This window comes from Phocoena phocoena, chromosome 2 (genome assembly GCF_963924675.1).
Source record: "Phocoena phocoena chromosome 2, mPhoPho1.1, whole genome shotgun sequence".
Taxonomy (NCBI): domain Eukaryota; kingdom Metazoa; phylum Chordata; class Mammalia; order Artiodactyla; family Phocoenidae; genus Phocoena; species Phocoena phocoena.
Window position 1 is genome coordinate 12,323,629 of NC_089220.1, and position 27,576 is coordinate 12,351,204.

The window sequence follows — 27,576 nt, forward strand, 5'->3', positions numbered from 1 at the left end:
ATGGAAACAACCTGTCCATTGACAGGTGAATGTATAAAGATGTGGTACCTGTATGCAATGGAATACTACTCAGCTGTAAAAAAAAAAGAGTGAAACAATGCCACTTGCAGCAACATGGATTGACCTAGAGATTATCATACTAAGTGAAGTAAGTCCGACAGAGAAAGACAAATACCATATGATATCACTTATATGTGGAATCTAAAATATGACACAAATGAACTTATCTATAAAACAAACAGACTAACAGATATAGAGAACAGACTTGTGGTTGCCAAGGGGGAGACAGGGTAGGGGAGGGAATGGATTGGGAGTTTGGGGTTAGCAGGTACGAACTATTACATACAAAATGGATAAACAACAAGGTCCTACTGTATAGCACAGGGAACTATATTCAGTATCCTGTGATTAAACCATAATGGAAAAGAATATGAAAAATGTGTGTGTGTGTGTGTGTATATATATATATATATATATATATATATATATATATATATATATGTATAACTGAGTCACTTGGTTGTACAGTAGAAATTTAACACAACATTGTAAATCAACTATACTTAAATAAATTTTTTTTTTTTTTATTTTGCTCTTTGCCACAAAGCAGTAGTTATTTTCTAATACCTTGAGTCTTACAATACTGCCGGGGAAAAACAGAAATGTGCAAATTAGCTTATTCTGAGAAGTAAATTGATAATTTGAAGATGGAGAAGTGTGATTTCTGTATTAAACAGAAATATAAGACTTTCTGAAGGTGAATCATAATGTGGGGATGTACTTGGGCAATGGATCATATCCTTGATGTGTTCAGACTTTTACCAGTGAATTCTTATTTTCAGTCTTGAGAGAGACCAGATTTTATTTATAATGCTTATTTGCATGTTTTAAGTTATTTCTCTAAATAATACTGTATATTAGAGATTTAATCCCAGATCATCTGGCTTCACACTGTGCTGTTTCACTACCTTCTGCTGCCCAGGAGTTGTTAGATTTCTCTTACCATCTAGTGCTCACTCTTTAGATGATCGTGTCTGTTTTGTTAAAAGTAAACATGTATAAAGCAAGCATTTCTTAGGTTACAGGCTATATTATATTTAAATTTGTATTGTTTTAAAATAATATTTCCTCAACTGAAGTTGTATGTGCATCAATCCTTCAAAAAAGGAAATGTGTGTGTATGTAAGGGAATATAATTTTGCTGCTTTACTGTTACATAATGGAATGTGTTTGTTTTTTTTCCTCTTTCCTAGGTTCTCTACTTTTAGAGTCCAAAATAAATCCTAATACTGCATACCAGAAACAACAGGTAAAATTTTGAAGATGTTCTTTATCTTGCATATTATCCTCTCAATTTGGTGATTAAATGAAAATTTGCCATCTGATTCCTTACAATGAAAATTTTGGAGTAGATTATAAGATGCTTTGCCAGTCTAATTCTAAAATCCAGTTCTACCAATCTCTGTATGTATAAAGCAATCATTTTAAATTAAAAAAAGAAAAACTTGCCTCAAGTTAAGCTAAGTTCTAGATATTTGACTAACTGAGCCTTATTCTCAAAAGTTAAAACCTAAAACGACACAGTTTTCTTGTTTCTACCTAAAGAGAATTTAAAAAGTGACCACTGATGGAATAATCAGCTACTAACACAACTAAATGATAGAAACTCCTTCCTTCACTGTTGTAAATGCTAGTGCAGGAGGAACATTCATATCTCTATACAGCAGCTCAGTATAAATACGAATCTGATTTCTTATATAGCCTGAGTGGGACCTTATAATGATGTAAGTTTTTTAAGAACTTTCAATTCGAGTACACTCTCTTTCTTGTACCCTTCTGACGCAAGAGATATCTGAAAGTAAATCTCTCACTTAATACTTGCAAGCACTGTCATCAAAATTGGTATTTATTCAGAATATACCCATGTAGATAATACTGAGTGCTTTACAAAGCCAATGAAATCAGTATCAGTTCCCTCACTGCCCTGAAGATGCATATATAAAATAAAGTAAAATACACTACCAACACATTTATATAACTTTATAAATATATAAATAACTTTATAAATAAATTATAAAGTGCTTTGCTTCATCATTGACCATTAAAATACTACTAGAGGCAAGTTAGTTTTATTTTGCACATAAGATGATGCTTAAAGATTGTGGCTTGCTTGAGGTCACACAGATAGTGCATAGGAAATCGGATATTTACTCCTAAATTTATATAATGGTGATTTATTTGTCCAACAGGTATTGGTACAATATGAAATATTTTCTTGATGGTTCAGTGGTCTGTTAAATACACTTTGTTGCATTTGGTGTTCTTAAGAAAACTCTCAGGTTAGATTGCAATGGCTGGAGACTAGAGTATTATTTGGTTTTGATATTCTATACGTAAATTAACATTTTGAGTTTTCAGTCAGCTGAAGAGTAAAAGCACATCCTAAGAAAAAGAAAAGATCAAGTCTATTTTGAGGATGAATGAACAAATCTATATGTCTTAACCTATAGGCTGTTGGATGATAAGCAAGCAGGATGATTTGGTGAAAATTAGGCTCTTCAAGGAAAACAGAAGAGTAATTCCTAAAAATTTTCAAACTTATGAATTTGTCAAATGGATAATTAAGAGCGTATTTCTATCTGTGCCCTGATTTAAGCCTCCAAATGATTCTAAATATACATTGTAGGGCTTCCCTGGTGGCGCAGTGGTTGAGAGTCCGCCTGCCGATGCAGGGAACACGGGTTCGTTCCCCGGTCTGGGAAGATCCCATGTGCCGCGGAGCGGCTGGGCCCGTGAGCCATGGCCGCTGAGCCTGTGCGTCCGGAGCCTGTGCTCCGCAACAGGAGAGGCCACAACAGTGAGAGGCCCGCGAACCGCAAAAAAAAAAAAAAAAAAATATACATTGTAACAGAGTAGTTGCTTACAATTGTCTTAAACTTATTACTAATGTGATAGTGGTTTTAGACTTCTTCCAATAGATCTTACCTTATTACTGGTTTTCAAAACAGTATGATCCCATTTATTTAAAGATGAAACTGAGGCCAACGGACTAATTTCTGACATGTTGATCTTACAGTGTTCATGTAAATTATTTTGAGCTGAAACAGCTGCTCAGTCACTGGAACAGATTGCTTGCCTGGAATCTATGATCTCTTGAAGTTCTTGAAGATAATAAAAAGGGGTCTTTGAGCTCTTTTTTAGAATTCTGAGTAAGATTTGCGGATTTATCCTCTTAGTAATGCTGCACAGCCTAATCAGAGGATTGTTTATTTACTTCTGGCGGGCATCACTTTTGTTCAGTAAGAGACTATTGGTCTCATGATTGACAGTTAAATAATTGACTGAACAGAGTAAATATGCAATTTAGCAGACAGATTTTTAAACATGGGATCCATTTGTGTACAATAAGCGGTGTCCTTACGAGGTACTGAAAAGTATTAGAAATTACATAGATCTTTTAAGATACCTTAAAATATAGTCATGTTTCCTCCTCAATACAGGAACTTCTATCATTTCAATAGATGCTCAGCCAGCCTTGGCTTGGCTCCTTTCAGTTACTTATTAGATTAAATTATTTTTCTTTATATTGTGTTCACATCTAATTTCTACTCCTAATTCGTCTCTTTGGACCAGTTTGAAAAAGGCTACATGGTAGCTGTTACATTAGGCTTCGTTTTCAAATGTAACTCTCCCTAGTGCCATTCAGAAATTCTTAATATGATTCATAGATCCCTCTGGAAGGCTCTTTTTTGAAATGGTTAATTGCTGTGAAACAGTGTATGTGTTTATTTATAGTCAGTAATTTCAAAAAGATACCTTAGACCCTATAAATATACCATGCATATTGTAGAATACAGACTATTTGTACTACAGGAAATATAAAGTGGTCTTGGTATTATAATTGTAGTGTCTTGCTGAGATTACATCTTAGTAAAAACTGTTGAACTGTTTATTAAACTATCATTAAAAAAACAAAAATTGGTATGAAATGAATAAAAGGGTGGTAGGTGGTAGGAGCATCTTGCTTCTTGAACTTTGGTCAAAGTTACAAAACCTCTATCCAGGTAAATGCTCACGTTACAAATTTAGCCAATAATTTCAAGGGCGTCATGGGCCTCAAGTGCCCCAGGTAAAGAACACCCGATACTGAAAGTTAGAGAGGAGGAGGAGCAGCTATGTTTATTAATCACATCCTCCTGACACGCCCTTGCTACTGAATACTCAGGACTTCCTCTTTGAGCATTTTGACTAGAGCATAAAATGTAACTTAATGTGCAAGCAAAGGATTGATATAATGTTTAGTTTGTATCTTTTGATATATTTAGATTATGTGCTCAATTTGTAGTGCTTTTCATATATTGGATCAACTTCTCCTTAAGGAGAATGTTTTCATTTTATAGATTGGATAAAGTGAAGTGCAAAAAGGCATTGGAAATTACTGACATCAGTGTTACAAAAAGTAAAAATGAGTACTGTTCTCAATTCCCTATTGCTTTGTTCATTTGCCTTATACTTTGAAGTAGTTTGTGATAATATATGTTAATCATTCAGACTTCTTTTCTCTCAAGGACACTTTGATTGTGTGGTCTGAAGCAGAAAATTATGACTTGGCCCTTAGCTTTCAAGAAAAAGCTGGATGTGATGAAATTTGGGAGAAAATATGTCAGGTAATTTTAAAAATCAGAAAATCAACATGCTTTCTTTTTAAGCATTTTGTTTTTTGCTGTGCTTTATGCTAATGCCCCAAATTTTAAATAGAGACACATTTCATATAGATCTTCTAAATTCACTGCTGTCTGTGAAAAAGCTTGATTAATAGGAAAGTACAGTTTATTGACATTAATCTACCCAGCCCAGACCTTTTCTGAACTCCAGAGTTTTATATCCAGCTGCCTTTGAGAGCTCCTCCATGAGTGCTAACTAGCATCTCAAATTTAATAGTCTTAAGACTGAACGTAATCTCACCGAGATTTGTTCATTCTCCTAGCTATCTCTCTCATCTCAGTAAATGCCACCCAGTTGCTGAAGCCAGAAATGTGTTTATCCTTCCTTCATCTTCTGTATCCATTCAGTCCCTCAATTGTAAGTCTTAAATGCATTCACTTATCTTCATTTTCATTGCTATTAGTTTACTAAGCCACCATCATTGCTTGCCTGGTTTATTGCTTTCATTCCCAAATCTGTACCACAGCTGGAGTGATCTTTTTAAAAATGCAAGCCTGATTGTGTTACCCCTTGTTCAGTAACTTCTTATGGCTCTTGACTATCTCTTCAATGTCATCATGCATGTTCTCAATTGATTCTGGAATTCCCTAGTGGTTCTAGTACCTCAGTCTAGTGATAAAATCTCCACAGTCTTTTGAGAATGGTCATTTTTTATGTGCTCTGATGGCTAAAGCCACTGGTTCTTGTTATGGACTTATTTAGACCATTACATCCTAAGGATGCTTTCTCTATCTTCATGTTTATTTTATCTGGAGAATAAATAACTTTCAGGAGATTCTTTAATTCATTGGGTCTCAAGGTGTGGTCCTCAGACCAGCAGGATGAGCATGACCTGGGATCTGATAGAAATGCAAATTCTGAGACCCCCATCCCAGATCTACTGAATCAGAAACTATGAGTAGGTACCAGGAATTCTATTTTAACAAGCCCTCTAGGTCAGATTTTCTCTGTAAAGGGCAAGATGGTAAATATTTTAGGGTTTGTGGACCATACAGTTTAACAGCTATTCTGTTCTGCTGTTGTACTGTGAAAGTAGCCATAGATAACACATAAATAAATGCACATCGTTCTCTTCCAGTAAAATTTTATTTATAAAAACAAGTGGTGGTCCAGGTTTGGCTCATTTGTCAACGCCTGCTTCAGGTGATTCTGATGCACCCTGAAGTTTAAGAGCCGCTGCCTTAGGAGAAGCCACAGTGCTCTTGAGGCACAGTTTCTCCTTAACTTGTAGAATTTATTTCTGCTATATAATTCTACTTAGCTGTGTTTTTCATAAATTAACCTGCCCGTTAAGCTGTCCCTTTCCTTCTCTTAACATGTGAAAAGCTAACATTTGTTTTTATGCTTTCTTCATGTTTTCTTTGCTTTCTGTCTCATACAGTTGTTTTTACAGCATGTTCCTCTAGATTTTTGTCATGTGGAGTTCTTCCATAGAAAGAGAAGAGATTAATGAGCTCAGGGTGGTGCTGAAAGCACCTGTTACTAAGAAAAATCTTGTTCTCTTTCACCTTTCTAAGATGAACAGTCCCACCCTGGACACAGTCTTATTGGGTCAGTATTTAACTCAGACCTGGACTCAATCTGTTAACCGTCATGCCTGGCTCTCCTTTAAAATTGTTGGGACTTTATTATGCTTCTCCTTAGTCTGTAACACCATAAATTTTTCCGTCATTTTCTCTTGGGGCACAAGTAGTAGTACTTGTATATTGTATACTTTGCTCTACAGTAACTTTCCTGGGAATCACTGCCTACTTTGTTGTTCCTTTCTGATCTTCCCCTCCCAACTTTTACATAGTTTATGTTCAAGATGTCATTTCTCAATGACTCTTATGATCCCGATTGTACTTCTCAATTTATTCTGTATCCTGGCTTATTTTAGGGAATTTACTGTATTTTGTTCTCTGAGATCTTATGTTTCTCTATTTCTTGAACTCATCATTTTTTGATCTAGAAACAACTAAAAAATCTCCACATTATCTAGTACTCTCCTTGATAGCAGTTATGTCTGGGTGCATCTCTTTTTCCTTTTTATATCTTTATGATCTTCACATTCTCATTTGCTTCATATCTGTCCAGATTGACTTCTGAGATTTATCCTTTCTCATAAGGAAAGCTCTCTCTTCTAGCTTAGTCTACTTTCCTTTTTAAATTTTCATCCTTCTATTGCTCCTCTTCTGAAAGTAAGACTGAAACATATTTGTCAGATTATTACAGTTTCACCATGTTTCCCTGAGAAGATCAAATTCCTAAACACAGGTCTTTTTGATTACCTGTTCAGCCTTCGTATTTGCAAATTAATTCCAGGAGATGGCATTTTTCATTATAATAAGGGCTCTCATCCCTTATCATTGGTTTTGTAACAAACCCCTACCATTTTTCTGTAGGTAGAGCCATAGCTTGAATACTAGGAGTCTAAAGCTCTGATGAGATCTTACGTAATTTAAAAAAATCCAGGGCCAACTCGAGACCATGCCAGGTAAAAGCTGTGAATGTGCCTAGCCTCCTTTTAGTGGTGCTGTCCACTGGGTTAAGGTCAAGACGGTATTGCCTTGCAGCATTTTTCTAGACTCAGTCCAGGACTTCTTCCCTTCTAGCATCCATCAACATCTCTTAACCATGCTAAGCAGTTTAAGTTTGTTGGTCATTTCATGTAAGGCCTAAGTTTTCCATCCCTTTGCCTTTCGTCTTGGCCTTTTGGGCTGGTTTAGTGGCAGTGTCTCAAATTACAGGGCCAGGATAGCAAAACTCATTTCATTCCAAAATACGTCTTTGACCTTTTGTAAAAATTTTCTTTTACCTTAAAATGTATTTAATTGTGAAGACGTATAAGTTATCTTTTTATAATTAGAGCCCCTACACTGACATACAGTTGGGGTTTATGACAAACTTTAGAGCTTCTAGGGGATCATGAGAGGTATAGGTTTGGGTGTGTAGAAAGGAGAACTTCCATGGTTTGGTTACTTAACTTTAAGCAGGTATTCCTAGGGGATAGCTCTGCTACACATAGGTTGCAGTTACTTTTTATGTGGTTTTATTTTTGTGTGGGTGCACTTGTTTCCCGCTCAGTTTTTCTTAATCATCATTTTGGGCTACCAACCAACATTTTCATACCAAATCAGTGACCTACTTTGGTCCAAAGCCAATTTGTAAATGCTCTTGGCCCTTGGTTTCTAAATTAACTAATATTTTTCTTATTGCTTACAAGTATATATATTTTCTATGGTCACAGCATTTGTTTGAATTTTACTTAAACTTTGAAGAGTTTTGTGGCTCTACCAGAGCATAGTGCTAGGGGTGTTTCTGAGATTTGCCCTGGTCTGTTGGAAAAGAGGGCCATGGATATAAAATGTGAGTGGATGTTTTACCACTCTATATGTTATGCGTCTGCAGGGCACTGTAAGTCACAGTCACAATTACTTTAGTGCATCTTTAGAATGTTTCCGTTGCTGGTAAACCTTGTACTTACAAGAAAGCTTATTCCATTTCTGAACTTTGAACTTCCTTCCTTAAAATCGAAAGTGTATGTTATTTGTAGAAATGTGTAGAAATGTGTTTAGAAAAGTAGGCAGTTGTGTCGAGCTTTGTTTTTTTTTTAACATCTTTATTGGAATATAAATTGCTTTACAATGGTGTGTTAGTTTCTGCTGTATCACAAAGTGAATCAGCTATACATATATCCCCATATCCCCTCCCTCTTGCATCTCGCTCCCACCCTACCTATCCCACCCCTCTAGGTGGTCACAAAGCACCGGTGTCAAGTTTGAAGACTTAAAGTTTGTCTAGTCTTAAACTTGAAAATTACCATTAATAGTTTTCTTATAACATCTCTTGTATCTAAGAATACCATTTAGATTTGCTTTGATTATACTTTGTCAGCTATCATAAATCTTGTTTACTAGGTTCAAGGAAAGGACCCATCAGTGGACATCACTCAGGACCTTGTAGATGAGTCTGAAGAGGAGCGTTTTGATGATATGTCATCGCCAGGTTTAGAATTGCCATCTTGTGAATTAAGTCGCCTTGAGGAAATTGCAGAACTTGTGGCATCATCTTTACCTTCCCCCCTGCGTCGTGAAAAACTTGCACTAGCACTGGAAAATGAGGGTTACATTAAAAAGCTCTTAGAGCTTTTTCATGTGTGTGAGGATTTGGAAAATATTGAAGGACTGCACCACTTGTATGAAATTATCAAAGGCATCTTCCTCTTGAATCGAACTGCTCTTTTTGAAGTTATGTTCTCTGAGGAATGTATAATGGACGTCATTGGATGCTTAGAATATGATCCTGCTTTATCACAACCACGAAAACATAGGGAATTTCTAACAAAAACAGCCAAATTTAAAGAAGTGATTCCCATATCAGATCCTGAGCTGAAACAAAAAATTCATCAGACATACCGAGTTCAGTATATACAAGACATGGTTCTGCCTACCCCTTCAGTCTTTGAAGAAAATATGTTATCAACACTTCACTCTTTTATCTTTTTCAATAAGGTAGAAATTGTTGGTATGTTACAGGTGAGTTAGATCATTCTTTTTTTTCCTACTTAAAAAGATACTGATTGCCTTCAGCAGAAATAATTTTCTGTTCCTTTTAGGCACACATTGAATTTTTAATTTTTGTCTAAAGGTATGTATTTTGGTGATATTACAAGAGATTATAATATATAATACTGTGGGACCAGAAGGTTGTGTTGGATTAGGGGTGATAAATGTAATTTTAAAAAAAAAATCTAGCTTGAAGAAATAGGAAAAGGATCTTAATGAAACACTTGAGTGTGGAATTTTAGGAATATTAATCTATCAGTTATGCATAGAACAGAATAGATTGGAAGATGAAAAAAAAATAAAAGAGAAGCCAAGAAATATGTCATTAAATATAGAATACAAATTCTATAGCATTTATACAACTCCCAGGTAATTATTTATTAGAGGTACAGCAGATGTTGGCAAGTTATAGCTGCATGTCTCCCTACCAAAAGGCATGCTTTTGTAATGGATGAGAGTGTGGGGAGGTTAGGCTTGAGTATGAGTTTCAGCTCTGCCTGTCACTTAATAGCTATGTGGCTTGGGCAACTTTCTTAATCTCTTAAAGCTTCAGCTTCCTGATCTTAAGGTTGGTGATATTAGTACCTACCCTATAAGGTCATCTGAAGATTAGATCAGATGCATGCCTATAAAGCATTGAACATGATACAAGACTCCTGAGTATTATTTTAAAGTATCTATTAATAATTGCCTATTAAACTCCAGATTTTCTTTTTATAGTATGCCCAGTCTCTCGGGTGTGGTGTGTTAGGGTGCTTGCATCAGAACTGCCTAGGATGCATCCTGGATTCTGCACATAGCACACAATCCAAATGTCTGAGCTGGCTGCACACAATCCAAATGTCTGAGCTGGCTGGTAATCTGCGTTTGTAACACCCCCAAAGTCAGAGAATCTCTCAGTAATTTATCCCATGGTGCATGAATTAGTCTAGTCCAGTTGAAATATAAGTTTGCATAGTGCAAAGATTTGTGAGTTGCACACTTCCTGTGTGTTTTGTTTCTTTATGCTCAAGATGTAACAACAACAGCTGTGTGATATGATTTGAAAGCTATTGTAAGACCTTACCTCAGATCTACAAATAAAATAATTATTTGAAACCTGGATTTGAATTTAAAAAAAAGAGGCAAATAAATGTCAGTAAGAGCTGCTTGGTAGCACATGTTATGAGTAAAACAGTAAATTTAATTTTTGTCTATTCCTTTTTAGAAAATTGCTGTATTTTCAGTGACCCTGGTTTTATCACCTTAATATATATATATATATATATATATATGTGTGTGTGTGTGTGTATATATATATGAATTTAGATAGAAAAGTCAATTTTACCAAAACTGCTTTCCTGAAGCTAGTGATAAGTCCAGTTCACGTTGATTAATTTGACATGTTTTCCATTCATTTAAGACAGACAAATAACATAGGCAATACAGTCTGGTAAGTACAACAGTATTCCTTGACATAGTGTATTGTGATTGATAATGGAAGAAGAAGGGTGTTCTGGTACCAATTTTCATTTGTTCTTTGCTAAGGAACTAGTTTTTGCTAGCTACCTAATAGATCCTCTGTTCTGGTCTAGTTCTGATTCCTGGTCTCCTTGGATAGTCCTAAGCACTGCTGGTCCCTTTCTTCAGCTCCACATGGTTCTCATTTTGTTACACAGGGATTTGTCATTTCTTTGTTTTCTTGGTCTTCAGACCTGTAAAATGCCAGTTTTACTCATTAAGTATGAATAATTTCAAGTTGTTAAGTCTTTGTTTCCCTACAATACGCTCTGTAAAATGCAGGCTGCCAATGCTGTAGGTCTTTCTGTTTCTCTTGATGCTGAGCATTTATATTGAAAGTGCTGCTATGAAGGAAGGTGAGTTTTACACATTTTTTGACAAGGAGTAATTAAAGCAGGTTCTTACTCACCTTGTACAGTCGTAACCCTTACTGTTGACTGATTCTTTGTAATACTGTTGAACCTTCTTAATTCTCTGTACTTCACAGCAGTTCAGAGAATCTTTTTTAATCATTTGATTTCCATTTGGTGGATATATTATGTCTGAGATGGATCTTGATATTGGATGCCATTTGAGGTGTGGCCTATTTGTACACTGCAGAAAAAGTAAAGGTGGGAATAGCCAAACTAATTTAGTGTCACAGAAAATGTTTCTTGAGCACCTGCAGCAGTGAATAAGGGGTTTATAAACTAGTGGGAGATACATACATACATACGTACACATACATATACATGTATATGTATATATATATATATATATATATATATACACACACACACGCATACATATATACATTTAGACTTAGGCATGTCTGTAGGGCATGTAGTGTTGAATTTATTTCTACTAGCTGAGGTAGTATGGAATTAAAATCTTAACTTAAAAATAGTGACAAAAAATTGAACAGGCAGTCAGGAAGGCTCTACCACCTACCTGCTAACTGTGATTGGGCATTGGGTAAATTTCTTAATCTGTCTCAATTATAAAATAAGGAGGTAAGATAAGATAACATATGAGGTTATTTCCAAGTTCTATACTCTAACTTTTACATGCCCAGATGAGTATCCTATGAGAGATCTTTTGAATCATTTCTAAAATAATTTAATACATTTTAATTTAACATAGAATAATTTAATAATTATTGTTATATGTCTGTAGGTGGATAGCTTCAAATAATAGATGTTTCTTTAAAAGTTCTGAATTTAGCTTTTTACATAATTGAATCATTTCTGGTTTTAAAACATGAAGTTTTATCTTTATTTGAGTGGTTGTAGAACCTTAACTTCTAAAGTTAAGATTATGAAACCCTATGAAAATCATGGGTCTACAGACCATGTTTGTTTTTGTAAATAAAGTTTTATCTGAACAGAGCCATACTTGTTCATTGACATTGCCTGTGGCTGCTTCCTACTATAACAGCAGAATTGAGTAGCTGTGGTGGAGTCTGCAAAGCCTAAAGTGTTTATAATGTGGCCCTTAACTAGACTTAAGAAATAGAGCCTTGCCGAAATATAAAGGATAATCTTTGTATAAATCCCCAGTTTATCCTTTCATAGTTTTTTCCTTCTCTTTTAAAAAACAGCATTGCCAATACCAACTTCCCCTTTTCCAGTTATTGCGATTTATATCTCCTGTATTAGCGTTTTGAAAATATATTACACTCTTACTATTAGCATAATTAATTTATCCTTTGATTTCACAGGAAGATGAAAAATTTCTGACAGATTTGTTTGCACAGCTAACAGATGAAGCAACAGATGAGGAAAAAAGACAGGAATTGGTAAGAAATTTGATATTATGGAGGGCATGAAGCTAAAACAACACACCTTTTATATTCACTTATCCTTTTTCCTAATTTCAGGTTAACTTTTTAAAAGAATTTTGTGCGTTCTCCCAAACGCTACAACCTCAAAACAGAGATGCTTTTTTCAAGACTTTGTCAAACATGGGTATATTACCAGCTTTAGAAGTCATCCTTGTAAGTTTGTTTCTCCTTATACTTAATTACCATCATATTTTTAATCCACAAAATAGTATATTTCTTATGTAGCATGCAACTGTTTGATTATAGCCAATATTTAGTATCAGTTGTGTATCACATAAAGTTAAAAAGCTATAAAATTCTAGTATTAGTCCTTACAGAGAGTACTGAAAGGACACATACAGGAATTTTCCATATTTTTAATATCGATAATTTGTTAACTTGGCAGCCTATTAGTTGAAATGTTAAAGTAGAAAAAAAACAGGAGTAAAAGAAAGTATAACTTTATCCATAGAAAAAGAATTTTACATAAGCAGAGTTTCCTTGACCTCTCTTTTTTTATTCAAATGTTTTCTTATAATTTGTTAGGTTTTGGATTTATATAGCTTCAAGTTCCATATTTTTGTTATTATAGGAGAAATAAGTGCTTTTTATCTGCAGGGCATGGATGATACACAGGTGCGAAGTGCTGCTACTGATATATTCTCATACTTGGTTGAATATAATCCATCCATGGTACGAGAGTTTGTCATGCAGGAGGCACAACAGAATGATGATGTAAGTAAGAAGTTAACAGAGCAAAAAATAACCAACAAGGTAAATATTATTTGCACTAACAGTAAGTATTTATACATGGGAAGCTATAACTGTATTTATTATTCATTTCTTAAAGATTTAAATAGTTGATGTTTGAGAAAAGTGTAGCCATAATATCATGGCTTATTCTTCCCCTAACTGGCTCCTGTCTCAGTTTATAAATTATCTTACAGCAGTTGTTAATGCTCAACTTAAATTTCTTTAAAAATTTTTGAGATCGGGCTTCCCTGGTGGCGCAGTGGTTCAGAGTCCGCCTGCCAGTGCAGGGGACGCGGGTTCGTGCCCCGGTCCGGGAAGATCCCACATGCCGCGGAGCGGCTGGGCCCGTGAGCCATGGCCGCTGACCCTGAATGTCCGGAGCCTGTGCTCTGCAACGGGAGAGGCCACAACAGTGAGAGGCCTGTGTACTGCAAAAAAAAAAAAAATTGAGATTAAGTTTCTTAATTCAGAAGTTAATGTGCTGTGTAGTGTTGTTTAAATCATTTAATCAATAAATTGTTCTTCTGTATGTGGAATTATGAATAACTTCCCTAGGAAAACATTGGCTTTGCTAGGGATAGAGTCTCAAAATCATCAAGAATGATGAAGCACATTCCTTTGGAAAGTGTTTAGGGTGCTTTCTTTACTGCCTAACCATAGGGAACAAGCTGTTGTGTTGTGTACACACACACACACTCACACACTCACATTCACTCACTCGCTCACTTACCCATCAATTTCAGAGTCGGTGAGAGAATGTATCCTGGTGATGTGAAAGGTTCTCCCAGAGTCAGTGGTACATGGCGTATGTGGAAACCGTAATTGTTTGTGCTGTTTTCTTTTCAGATAATTAAACCAATCATCCTGAATTTTTATTTTCTCATTCCCCCATAAAATCTTGGAAGTAACTTTTTACTTAAGAATAAACTAAGATATTCTGCCCTCAAACAGAGGGTAAAAAGACAATCTCTTAGAAAAAAATGTATGTAGAATTCCAGCCTATCATATTTTTACAAAATGAGGAAATAGACTTTTTAAAGAGATCATAATGTGTTGTGATGTCAAAATGAAGTGGAATGCCTAGTAACTTCTATATTTAACACTTGTTTACAAAATTGTAATGTCAGGGTAGGTGCAGGAAGTGCCAGTTTGAACTGTTGAATATTATGTCACATTTTGCTTTTATGAAATAGTCCTATCTTGAAAACCTGTGTGTGTGTGTGTGTGTGTGTGTGTGTGTGTGTATGTATGTATGTGTGTGTGTGTATATATATATATATATAAATATATATATATATATAAAATAAAGGCTATTCTTGTTGGCGCTGTAACCCACTAGTTGAACATACCTTGATGTACTTCATTCATACGCAGTCGTCTTGATTCCCAGTCTGATTGTTATTTCCATGTATGTCTGCATTTTCTCTGTCTATCCTACCATTGCATATATAGGCAAGAGCAGGGGTTTTTCTCACTGAATGCCTCTCAATTTTTCCTCTTCAGCCAGGAAAACCAGTCATAGCAGAGCATCAGGAAAACTAAGTCAATTTTGTATGTCATTTGGAATATCTATAATATATTTATTCTCCTGTGTGCTCTCTAAATACCGTAATCTTGTTTCCCCCAATTTCAGACATTCAGGTACCAACTAATTTTTCCTTAAATTAATTTTAAATGGAAACTTTATATCATTTCCATAAATGGAGAATAGGTGCAGTTATCATCTGCCATAAATAGAAGGAATCTATAAAAATGCAGTGAAAGAACAATGTTATAAATTTCAGCTAAACATTCTTACTGTTAAAGCCCGTTAGCTTTCTTCAGAAGGGAGATTTTGTTATTCAGAGGTGTAAAAGATCTGTTAGCACCAAACTGAAACTTTGTTTTTATTTTAATCGGGATTTAAAGATAAAATCCCCTTGATTAAAGATAAATTCTTTTTGGTACTATTTGTGTAATGTGCCTATACCATACTTTTGGAAAACTGCTCTGTATCCATTAAAGAAGTCAGTCAAGCATTTCATTTTGTTTGCAGTTAAGAAAGCCATAGCTAGGTATAATGCTGTAGCATGTCTCATAGTATATGCTTTTTCCATTCCCTCCTATAATAAGTGATCCTTACTATGTGTATTTTTCTCACCAGGATATTTTGCTCATCAACCTCATTATAGAACATATGATTTGTGATACAGACCCTGAACTTGGAGGAGCAGTCCAGCTTATGGGCCTCCTTCGAACATTAGTTGACCCAGAAAACATGTTAGCTACTGCCAATGTAAGCTACGGGCATTTTTCTCTTTTTCATGCTAGTATAATTTTTATTGCTGGTAGGAACCAATGCAGTTAAAGTTCATGGAAGTGTTTTCGATTCCTTAGAAAACAGAAAAGACTGAATTTCTGGGTTTCTTCTACAAGCACTGTATGCATGTCCTTACTGCTCCCTTACTGGCAAATACAACAGAAGACAAACCTAGCAAAGGTAAGGTAATACAGGTTGGTAGTTAAGTTCTTGGTTCTTGAATTCTGAAACTCAAAAAGTTGGGGTTAACCTAGAGGTCTACTAATATATTTTCAAAAGAGGTAATTTCAAGGTAAAATTTCTTTTAAAAGTGCTATAATCAGAGGTACTAGAACTGTGAAAGAATATACTAGAGATAATTTTTTGCTTTCAGAATTTTAAAACAATATATTCTGTTAAAGCAATATTTGTATTTAGTTTGCATTTACATGTATGAAACAAATAGAAGGAAGAAGCTATTAGAAGATTCATTTTATTTGTACTCCAGGTGTGTAGATACAGAGCAGAGCTTATGCTTAGTATTAAGCAGTTTTTCTTTGCATTGAGGATTATTCCAAGGTAGGATTATTTCTGCATTTTATTCCTTTAGCTTTGTGTGTGTGTGTTTGATTTAGAAAATAGTTTTAGGGTCTTCATTGGGAAATTCCTTATTGAAGCTTTGAGAATAAGTAAGTTATTTTGTCATATGAATTATCAATATAGTATACTTAACTTATGACACCACTTAGGAAAAAAATGTTAAATTTACCTTTTTTAATGACTCTAGAATCAAGTCTTGGAAATGTGATACTAATTTTTCTTGTCTACTTTATTCATAGTAGGTAAAGCTTGAGGCTTCTTTCCAGACCCACATGTTCAATTCATCAAACATTTATTGAGAACCCATTGTGTGGAAGGCACTGTGCTATATATATAATCTTTAGGGGTTAAATGGGAGAAATAAAAACAGTGAGTAAAATAGTTTTGGAGGCTTACTGCCTGGTGAGGAAGATAAGCCAGTAATTATAATTCAGCGTGGACTCATTATGTGTAGTAAAAGGAGGCACAAAGTACACGAATCAAAGGAGCAGAGAGAGTAGTTCCATCAAAGCCAGATGATGTGTGGTAGGAGGACCTCCTGTGATAGCTGTATATCCGTTGAGGGACATAAGACATGGTAGAGCATTCTTGCCCTCCAGAATGAAACAGATCTAATAGATTTGTATCCCAGTTTGCCTACTAATAACATTTCACACCTGGGTCTTGTGACCCTAATTCTTCACAGAGTTATTTAAATTAAATGTGAAAAAATGGAAAGCACAGTTCTTGGCACATGGTAGGCATTCAATAAATGTTAGTTCCTTTTTCCTTAACTTTAACATATTTGGGTTAATAGAAGGGATTTTACTTGATTAGAATTCGGATTCTTAATTTGGGGAGGAAAAGAATATAAGCCATTAAATATAATTGTGTTTTGTTTTGTTTTGTTTAGATGACTTTCAGACTGCCCAGTTGTTGGCACTTGTACTGGAATTGTTAACATTTTGTGTGGAGCACCATACCTACCACATAAAGAACTACATTATTAATAAGGACATTCTCCGGAGAGTGTTAGTTCTTATGGCCTCAAAGCATGCTTTCTTGGCATTATGTAAGTGTTGCTTCTGGTAGAATTACTTATTGTCTGTATAATTACTATCTTTCGGTGTTATTGCCTGAGAAGAAAAGATCACTGATGGCAGGAGACCGAGGTTCTAATACTAAACTACACTGATAATGTACTTTTGCCACATTTTGAGCAGGTGACTTTCCTGACTCTTCTTTCTCAATATACAGTAAAGGGGTTAGAGTGTACCTACAAAATGTATTAAAGTATTATTAAAATGGCACCTTAAATCATTTTATTTGCCGTATTTATTTTTGACTTTATATAGCATGACAATCACAAATTGGACATTCTTGTGAGACCAGAGTCTCACACTGAGTCATGAAGAATATATTCGTAATTTGGAAAACATAGCTAATAGCACCAAGTTTCCAAAATACATTTTTTCTAAGTTATAGAATGCCTAGCACAAATGCCTGCAGATGGTCTGTTCATTAATTCCACAAATATTTTTCCCCCAGCTTTACTGAGACATATTTGACATATGACATTGTGTTACCTCAGATACTTTAGAGAAGGGGTGACAGACCACAGCTGTGGCCAAATCCAGTCCATGGTCTGTTTTTGCACAACCTGCAAAGTGAAAATAAGTTTCTGTGTTTTTAAAGCATTGTTCAAAAAAAAGCTACAGAGACCATATGTGGCCCACAAAGCCTAGAATATGTATTCTGTAGACCTTTATGGGAAAGGTTTGTCACCTCTCGTAGAGCAACAGATAGTCTTTTAACAAGGCTGTTCTTAGTTATACATGTTTTTCAAAAGTTGACTTTCACTGTATTCTTAAGACCCTAGTTTACAGAAGTAAAACATGTTTCTGAATTAGAAATAGGTTAACCCAGAATATTCTTGATCATGTAGCAGTCAGCCTTCTTTGGTAAGTTGGCACACCAGTTTTAGAGTACCCTAGAGGCTCAATAAGAAATGTCTGTTGGTAACTAACTCTTTTTGGCCTTTTGGTTTTTATGGGTAGGTTTGGTTTTGTTGTTGTATAAAGGCATCATAATCATCCAGTAATTAGAAGCCTGAGCATATACATCCATTTTTGCTGTCTTTTTTTACTTCATTTTCAATCATTTTGCTTGGGAATTCCCTGGCCGTCCTCAGTCAGTGGTTAGGACTCTGCACTTTCACTGCCGAGGGCCTGAGTTCATTACCTGGTTGGGGAACTGAGATTCCACGAGCTGTGCAGTGCAGCCAAAAAAAAAGGTTTTGCTTAATTGACTTTTAAAATTATGAAAACATTGTTTATAAGGATATTTCTGACATTGATTTATTCTGTCAACATTTTATCTTTAAAATGGTATTCAAAATAGAAAGTTTAATGAATTTTTCTTAGAAGGAAACCTATTAGGGTGACACTTGTTATAGTTGAATTCGTTTTTCAGTCTGGTGTACACACTGCAGTATGAACTGAGAATACATGTGGTCAGATGCTTTTCAGCCAAAAGGAATAGTGCATATAAAGGGCTCTTAAACTCATATTCATTTTCCTTATAAACCTATCATAGCAAAAGTGAGAGTCCCAAAGCAAGTTGAGAGGAAGTTAATAATGAACACTTCTTTGATTTGTTCTTTCATGTCAACATAGAAGGTTTTGTTTGAGTGTAGGAAAGGGAGTTTGAGCAGATGGGACAGAACGGGAAAACTGAATAAATTTAAAAATTAATCAGTTTTATTTAACACCTACTACCATGTTTTATTGATTCTAAGATATGCATTTATCATCTCAAATCAAGGTGAGTCTTAAAATTAATGGCATGTCATTATGATTGGTAGCTTTTTTTCTTTGTTTTGTTTTCTTAGTAGTAGAAAGGAAGGTTTTTTGCGATCAGTGGCATCTTACATTTGATGAAGTATGATGCATACCTAGTATTAGGAAAAAGATGATTGACCTGAAGTCAGTTGTCAAGTGGCTCAGAGTTCATTAGGAGGAGATGGTCTGTAAATACCAAAACAACATCAAAAGCACTATATCGGGCTTCCCTGGTGGCGCAGTGGTTGAGAGTCCGCCTGCCAATGCAGGGGACACGGGTTCGTGCCCCGGTCCGGGAAGATCCCACGTGCCGCGGAGCGGCTGTGCCCGTGAGCCATGGCCGCTGAGCCTGTGCATCCGGAGCCTGTTGCTCGGCAACTGCAAAAAAAAAAAAAAAAAAAAAAAAAGCACTATATCGAGGTGTGTCTGGATGTATAGTGGAAATGAGTTGTTCTCCCTGAATGAGGCAGATCAGGAAAACCTTGCAAAAAGAAGTAAAGTAAGTTGTGTCTTGATCATGGGAGTGTGTGAAATTCTTGGTTGAATACACAATTAAGATGAACAGATGTGAAAGTGTGGTATGTTAGAGGTTTGGTATAGGTAGAACACATGAGTCTGGTGGGAGAGTGGCAGGAAAGGGAAAGGCCTTCTCTTTAGTCCTTCATCTCATTTGCTTACAGTATTGCAAAGAGAATTTCTCACAGTTCAGTGAGAACTCTGAAGAGAATCATGACAAATTAATGAGTTTATATTGTAGGAAATTAAGCATGCTAGCAAAAATCTTAGTTATGTTTTATTATTTTAATATTTTCCAAACTAAGTTAGGTTATCATTAATTAAACCTTACTCTTTCTCAAATGATTCTCAGTGTGTTTCTCTTCCCAGGATTGAGAATGAGTAGCTTCTGAAAGAAGATGCCAGTCATTAGGAATGCACTCTTTAGGACGGGCTATACAGTAGGAGTTTTAATCAAGGATTTCTAAAAGAACTAAGCATAAATTTGCAGAGATTTACTATCTCTTCAGTCTTAGGAAAGATCTTGTACATTAAAATATTAAGTATAGTTTTTTTTTTTAAGGGAGATTTTATAAGTAGATTTAGATGTCCACTTGTAAAGACAAAAGATTGGTTAAATGTACGCAGTTTGGGGACTTTGAATTTTTCATACCTGCTGGTTCTTAATTTTTATACTTGTATCATATTTAAAGACGACGTAGTCAAGCCTGTGAGTGAGAACAACAATCCTATTTAGTCTTTATAGGTTAGATATGTATGTGTATAAACACACAGACACACACACAGTTTTATCAGTCTTGGCCTTTACCAGATTCTTGGATCTTAAATTGTAGCTTTTTAGTTCATACCTATATGTTGTCTGGCTGTTTTTTAAAATATGGAAATCTATAAGAAGAATGAAGTAGAGAAAAATTTTGTGGTAGATGCTTTTTTTCAGCTATCATTAGTTACATATGCAGCAAAAAGTTTCAGACTTACATAAAATGTCATGTTGTGTAAGGTAAAGATTTATTATTTGTTTTAGAGATGATTGAAACTAAGCGTAAGAGATTCCTGGCATGTTTAAATAAAGGTTAGAGATGTGAGTGGAAGCAGAGTGCACTTTTACATTGACAATCCTACATTTGTGCTAACTTGACCTATCGCAAAAGCTTTCTCTAACCTCCTTCAAGCAACTTGACTTCATTAGAACTCACTGGTAAATTTTTGAAAGTAACTTTATTCAACAGCAAGAATAGTGGTTGGACATTTTTCATGCAAGTTTCTTTTTGGGGAGAGGTTTGGGTGGAAATGACACGATTCTTGATATAAATAAAATGAGGGCAAATGAGGAGCAAAACAAAAAAAAAAAGCCCATTAGAATTACCTTCTGTCTACCTTGGCAGTTTCTGAACAAAACTGCTCTTGAGGAGATGGCAGTGGTGCCAGCTGCATACTCTGGTCTTAGCGAGTTCTAGGAAGGGGGTTTTCTTTTCACTTACCCGGGAGCTGCTTGCAGACCATAGGGTTCAATTAGTGTGTGTTATGGTAGGACACAAGTCTTCACAAAGCCTGCAAAGTTGGAGTAACAATTTTTAAAATAACAGCACTTGCCTTAATTACTAAAAGCTTAAAATTTGGCCTATTAGCATGAGCTCTAAAGTATTGATTTTTATTCTGACAAGTGGAACTGCCTAAGTTCCTTTGTCAAGTAACATTAAAAAACAAACAAAAAACAACAACAAAAAACAAGCTCTCAAATCATTGTTTTGGGAAAATAAACCCTTATTAGGCTTTGACTTATCACAAAGAAAGATGATGCTTATTGTTTAAAATGTCTTATTTCACCATGCCTATGTATTTGAAAATACTCAGTAGTTTAAAAAATAAAATGCAATTACTCTTCTATAAACTATTTTGAACTCCCTGCCCAGAGTGTCTCTTTAGTAAGAGACACTGTTAAATAAGTTGGATTGTTAAGGCAGTTTATAATCAACTGTACCTAATTGGGCATTCACTTGTGGACCTCTTTTTTGCCAACTAAAGAAAAATTGAGCTGCTTTACTCCTCTGCCTTCCTACCCAGAAACCGTGTCAGCATGGTTGCCTGGCTACCTGCTCATGAAGGACTTGATTAATAACAAATTGGCAATTTAACGAGCCACTTCCATGATCTCCAAAGAAACCAAAATACAAACACAATATTTAATCTTGCCAACCGAAGACGATGTGACTGCATGAAGTGAGTATGCTTTTTTGAACTGTTTACAGTAACTGGGGCATTAACTTACTGATAATTCCATTTAGGTAAAGAGGGCTTTGTTGAAGTCTAGCTGTCTGAGTATATTTGGATCTTGACGAATGGTGACTTAAGTAACTCCCCATACCTCAAGATGTAAATATACCTTTTAATCTGTAAGTTAAAGCCTAATTAATTGTAAAAAGGAAAACTAGGGAAAAAAAATAAAAAGCATACTCGCTGCAGTAAGCATAGAGGACCACATTTTAAACACATCCTCTAAATTGATTCCTAAACTCTGGGAAGGCAAATTTTGGGTCGTGCAGATTTCTGTGGGTTTATGGCATTTCTACAAACACATCCAAAAACAAATCAATGTAAACACCATTAACCCTGATAAGAGTGTCCAAAAATAAGGAAGATCAAATTATAGAGTGGATTGCCCTAATAAAACAACGTTTTTTCTATTGTTTTGAAGGTATATACAAAAGGATATATTTGGAATTTTCTCATCTTAAGTAGTATGATAGGTTAATTCATTTATTAGCCCTAGCTTAGCTCTAATTTCAGATGTAAAGTACATTTTGATAATCAGTAACTTATTTCCAGAATTCTTCTGGCTGTCTAAGACTTGTGTTCTATGGTGACATACACTGCTTTTAGAATACATTTTTCTGATAACCTTTTTGTAATCCTTATCTTTAGGTTCATACTTCTGGAAGCAGTAACGTATTACTGCATGGAGAACTATGTTTATTTAACAGGTTTTTTTGTAATTCTAAAATATGAAGATATGGTATGTAATTTGATCAACAATGCCTCTGTGTTTCAGGTGCTCTTCGTTTTAAGAGAAAGATTATTGGATTAAAAGATGAGTTTTACAACCGCTATATAATGAAAAGTTTTTTGTTTGAACCAGTAGTCAAAGCATTTCTCAACAATGGATCCCGCTACAATCTGATGAACTCTGCCATAATAGAAATGTTTGAATTTATTAGAGTGGTAGGTTCTATACTTTTTAGTTAGAATTTTGGTTTTGTTTGAGCAAATCAAATATGCATTGTTGGTATTTTGGCTTATTTGAGATTATTATATTTGGAGAGAATTTTTGAAAGAAAACCAGTGTTACCAAAAGCTTATGAGAGATTCAATTTGAACTAACAAAAACCAAAATAATCTCTCTCAGCAGCTAGTTTCAAACTATCTCAGGATAGTTTGAAAACTGATTTAACACTGTCACGGTAGTCATTTTAAGAAAGTAAAAATATAGCTGACATAAGTATTCAGATGTGGTTTTTGTTTGTTTTTAACTTTGAGGCTTTTTGAATTTTTCTTGACATTCCTCCATATGTCTCTAAAGAGCAGATTTCATTCTTTAATGATACAGTAGGCTGGTAGTTCTCAAACATTGGTGTGTCTCAGAATTATCTGTGGCATGCTTTTTAAAAATTTCGGTAAAGTAAACGTAACAAAATTTGCCCTTTTAACCATTTTTTAAAGTGTACAGTTCACTGGCGTTAAGTGTATTCACATTGTTGGGCAATCATCACTGCCATCCATCTCTAGCACTTTTCTGTATATATGCCTAGGCACCACCCCAGACTTACTGAATGAGAATCATCTAGGGTAGGACCTGAGCATTTACTTTGGAAAGAGCCATGGATAATTCTGAGGTACACCAAAAGTCAGGGGCTGTTGAAGTAGCCAGTATTTGTTATGCCCATTTGCATTTTTTTGTCCCTAAGATTGGATAATAATTTTATGAAATTAAACCATTTTGGGCGGGTTTATGAGTTCACTACAATTAAGCCTCATATTTTGCTAATTTTTCCTATCATTTTTTATTATAATTCTTTTTTATAGGAAGATATAAAATCATTAACTGCTCATGTAATTGAAAATTACTGGAAAGCATTGGAAGATGTAGATTATGTACAAACATTTAAAGGATTGAAACTGAGATTTGAACAACAAAGAGAAAGGCAAGATAATCCCAAACTTGACAGGTAGATTACCACATATTTGAACCTATTCATTCAGCGACAAGTTTATGATGGTAGCTCTTTTTTGCTTGTTTATTATTTAGCTTGGCAACAGAGGGGGAAATAAGCAGATGGAGGTTGTAGTTTTCTCTAATGGTCAATGTAAATGTTTTCCTGACGGTGTTAGGTGGGTATCAGTATGATTTGTAGACTTTTCTCAGGCATATATCAAGTTAGATAATGCAAAAGAAAAAAAGCAAAACACTGATATGGCAATAAGGCTACTTTTGTGTCCAAAGTAAAATCAGAATATTATTGTATTTGCTTTGCTTTAAGGTTACAAATTATTTTAATGCAATTGTGTACATTTTTTTCTAAATACCTGAGTCCACATACTTGTGGTATATTTTAAAATCCATAAATTAAGACTTGTTAATTCGTAGTGTAAGCAAGTTTAATAACTGATCTGTAACAGTAGAATTTTGATAATGGGAATTTTGATTCCACTACTTAACACTAGATATGGTGGAGTGTAGTTTTTCGTTATATGCTAGGTAAAATCTGTTTTTTTTTCCCCACCTCTGTGTGTATAAATCTGTATTATTCCATTTATCTATTAAGACTGTAATTTGGGATAATATTTGAAGACGAAAGTCTTTATATGAGTCTATTAATTCTACTTTCTTCTCTTTACTCATAGTATGCGTTCCATTTTGAGGAATCATAGATATCGAAGAGATGCCAGAACACTAGAAGATGAAGAGGAGATGTGGTTCAACACAGATGAAGATGACATGGAAGATGGAGAAGCTGTCGTGTCTCCATCTGACAAAACTAAGAATGATGATGACATTATGGATCCAATAAGTAAATTCATGGAGAGGAAGAAATGTATGTTGAAAAGATGGGCAAGGAAATATTGAAGGCTTTCTCACTCTAGGTTTATCCTTTTTTTCTTGACAGAATGATTAGTATCTACTTTGTGTCACAACAGATATTAAAAGACTTGCTTTAGAGTGTGAATTTAATAGCTCTGCTGTGAAGGTATAGGCTAAATTTTCCTAATTTGTCTTGAGTGAGATATTTCAGAAGGGTAGAAACACTGACTATAACACTGAAGGTCTCCTTCCTTCTCAATAGTAAAGTACTGTGGATAAGGATGCTTAGTATTTTGCTAAGCTTTGTTCATAAACTGAATTTCAGTGTCACTGTCTGGCAAAGGAGTAAGCTAGTTAATTGTGTTTTTAGTGCCACCTCACTTGGAGGTTTTTAAAAAGATGAGTATGGGTGACAATTATTGACAGTATTCTCATTTTTAGTAAAAGAAAGTGAGGAAAAGGAGGTGCTTCTGAAAACGAATCTTTCTGGTCGGCAGAGCCCAAGTTTCAAGCTTTCCCTCTCTAGTGGAACAAAGACTACCCTCTCCAGCCAGTCACCTGCAACAAATCTGCCTGGTTCTCCAGGCTCACCTGGATCCCCAGGATCTCCAGGCTCTCCTGGATCCATTCCTAAAAATACATCTCAGACGGCAGCTATTACTACCAAGGTATGTTTTTGACTCCCAGACCTACCTAATTTAAGCTTTCCCAACAGTAAAATTGTTGTGACTAGTAGTCCCTTTGGTTACTGTCTTTTGGAACTGATTTTAACATTTGTGAACTAGGGAATAATTCTCCCACCAGCAGTTGAGAAATTTCTGAAAGTTTTTATGACCAATTCAGAAGTTTGAATATATTCTTATTTTGGTTGTTTGCATTTTAGCACCTTAAGTTCACATTTGTATGTGTCAAAACATTTACAGAAATTTTAAAGTTAAATTATTATTTACTTTTATCAGCTTTCCCAATTAATACCCAGATAAAGACTTCATAGGAAGAATATAATCTGAATATCTGGACACTCCTAACTTAATTCTGTCAAGCCAGGTTTATAAAAAAGAATTAACTGTCTACTATCACTAACATTTCCTTTAGGAAGGATCACAATTTTACCACCAAAAATGTAGGAAAGACATAATCTCAGAAAAAACCAATTCTTTTGGCTGCCTTATGTTTCCCTGGACTAGCAGTTAACAGACTGGCATTTGGGATTCATTGATCTACATCAAGACTAAAGTGAGCTACGGTGGTTTCTGGTGAAGGAGCAGGGCTAAAAGGAAGAAGCCTGGATGAAATAATGAGGAAGGGACAGGGCAGAATCACTTTCCTAGCCTCTGATAGTCTGTCTACCCTCATTTCTAGTGGTCTGTTTATTTTCTGTGGTTTTAATTTTGATGCTGTTTAGACTCTGTTAAAGAAAATTTTTTTAATGCATAAAGTCTTAAAACTTAAGTTTTGAATTTTAAATTCAGTAATTCGTATTTATCTACTGGGTGTTTTGCAAGGATCATAAACGCTTAAAATTTTATCATGGAAAACTTGGGAAATATGTAATGAATTTCAGCTGCGTACAATCTCGCCTCCCAGAAATAACCAGTTAGTATATTGGGGTGGGGGTATATCCTTTACCAGACTTAAGACATATGTATTGGAAAATGTAGTGTTTTCTTAAAGTAATCCTTATTTCCGAACAGGGAGGCCTCGTGGGTCTGGTAGATTATCCTGATGATGATGAGGATGATGATGAGGACGAAGACAAGGAAGACACGCTCCCTTTGTCAAAGAAAGCAAAGTTTGAGTCATAATGGCAGCTGCCTGTGATCAGTACCTGTTGAGAAAACTGGTTCTCTACCCCTCCCCACTACAAATCTGTAACAAAGCAGTGGCCTGTTGTGAATGACTGACACAGCTCAGCTCGCACACTTGACTTCTGCTCATCAAGTGCCAATTCAGTGGAGCAGGAGGAGGGGATAATTATACATTTAGGGGGAAGACTTACACCTTCGAGGTCTAAGCTTGGACCACACATTGCCCTTTTCTCAGGGAAGGAAATGGAAACGAAAAGCCAACAGGGCAGGGGTTTTGTAAGTGGAACTCTGGATTGACTGGTCAGTTGCTACAATCAGAATATGCTTTCTCGGACCATGTTTGAGACTCAGAAGAATAGGCTTTTCTGCCCTAATTCTTCACTAGTTAAGAATGCCAGCAGTTTCTTTGTATAAAGAGACCTGCCTTTAAAATCGTACATTCTGAACATTTTAGTCAAGCTACAGCAGGTTTGGAAAAACCTCTTTGGGGGAGGGGCGAATATGAGGTTTCCTCTTTTTTATCTGTTCCCTTTGCCCTTCAAACTGCAGATTTTTTTTTTAAGTGGGGATTTGTCCCTACTTGATTAAAGATTGAGTGGAATTCTAGATGTGGTCATTTGTGTCAATTTTTTTTGTTTCATTTTGTTTTTGATTTTTTTTTCTCCTGAGTGTATGCTTAGTTGTTGAGTATATATATTTGGGACCATTAAAAACTTTTTTGATGTAATATAACCTAACGTTGTGCTGGTACCTGTTTTACCATGTGTAATTTTTGTTCTCCATCACAGTTCTTAATTTGTTTAGAGTTTTATGAAAGATGGAATAGTTTTTATTGACAAAAGCAAAGTAATCTTACAACTATGTGCATACAAAAAGCAATACTATTTTGTGACTAAATATTTTATATTAAAATTTACATCAGCAACTGTCTTGAGAATTCAGGGAAATAGAGTGGAATTTAAAATTTCAGCAGTTTTGTTAAACCTAGAAACATGAAATTAGTATTCCAAAGAGATTCTGAAATTTCGTATCTTGGGAAAATGATGGTACATTAAATCAAAATTGAAGATGAATAATTTAAAAATAACGTATTTGACTTTTGAGTAATAAAAAAAGTGAAGAGTAAGAGAAATTGTATTAGTTGTATTTTTT

General features: G+C 35.1%; 1 protein-coding gene across 2 annotated transcripts in view; it reads left to right on the top strand.

The window, feature by feature from the left end:
- Positions 1–27,029, top strand: part of PPP4R3A (protein phosphatase 4 regulatory subunit 3A) — a 38,544-nt gene extending 11,515 nt beyond the window's left edge. The window contains exons 3-16 of one of the 2 annotated variants that reach the window (XM_065872456.1): positions 1,254–1,309; positions 4,569–4,667; positions 8,625–9,242; positions 12,472–12,549; positions 12,631–12,747; positions 13,192–13,308; positions 15,470–15,601; positions 15,703–15,805; positions 17,097–17,255; positions 22,589–22,758; positions 23,620–23,762; positions 24,439–24,629; positions 25,058–25,284; positions 26,311–27,029. In XM_065872456.1, coding sequence (XP_065728528.1) covers positions 1,254–1,309; positions 4,569–4,667; positions 8,625–9,242; positions 12,472–12,549; positions 12,631–12,747; positions 13,192–13,308; positions 15,470–15,601; positions 15,703–15,805; positions 17,097–17,255; positions 22,589–22,758; positions 23,620–23,762; positions 24,439–24,629; positions 25,058–25,284; positions 26,311–26,421 — 2,321 coding nt within the window. In that variant the 3' untranslated portion in view covers positions 26,422–27,029. Of the gene's footprint in view, positions 1–1,253; positions 1,310–4,568; positions 4,668–8,624; positions 9,243–12,471; positions 12,550–12,630; positions 12,748–13,191; positions 13,348–15,469; positions 15,602–15,702; positions 15,806–17,096; positions 17,256–22,588; positions 22,759–23,619; positions 23,763–24,438; positions 24,630–25,057; positions 25,285–26,310 lie in introns of both variants that reach the window. The other variant, XM_065872457.1, reaches the window with a different exon arrangement.
- The last annotated feature ends 547 nt before the right edge of the window (positions 27,030–27,576 follow it).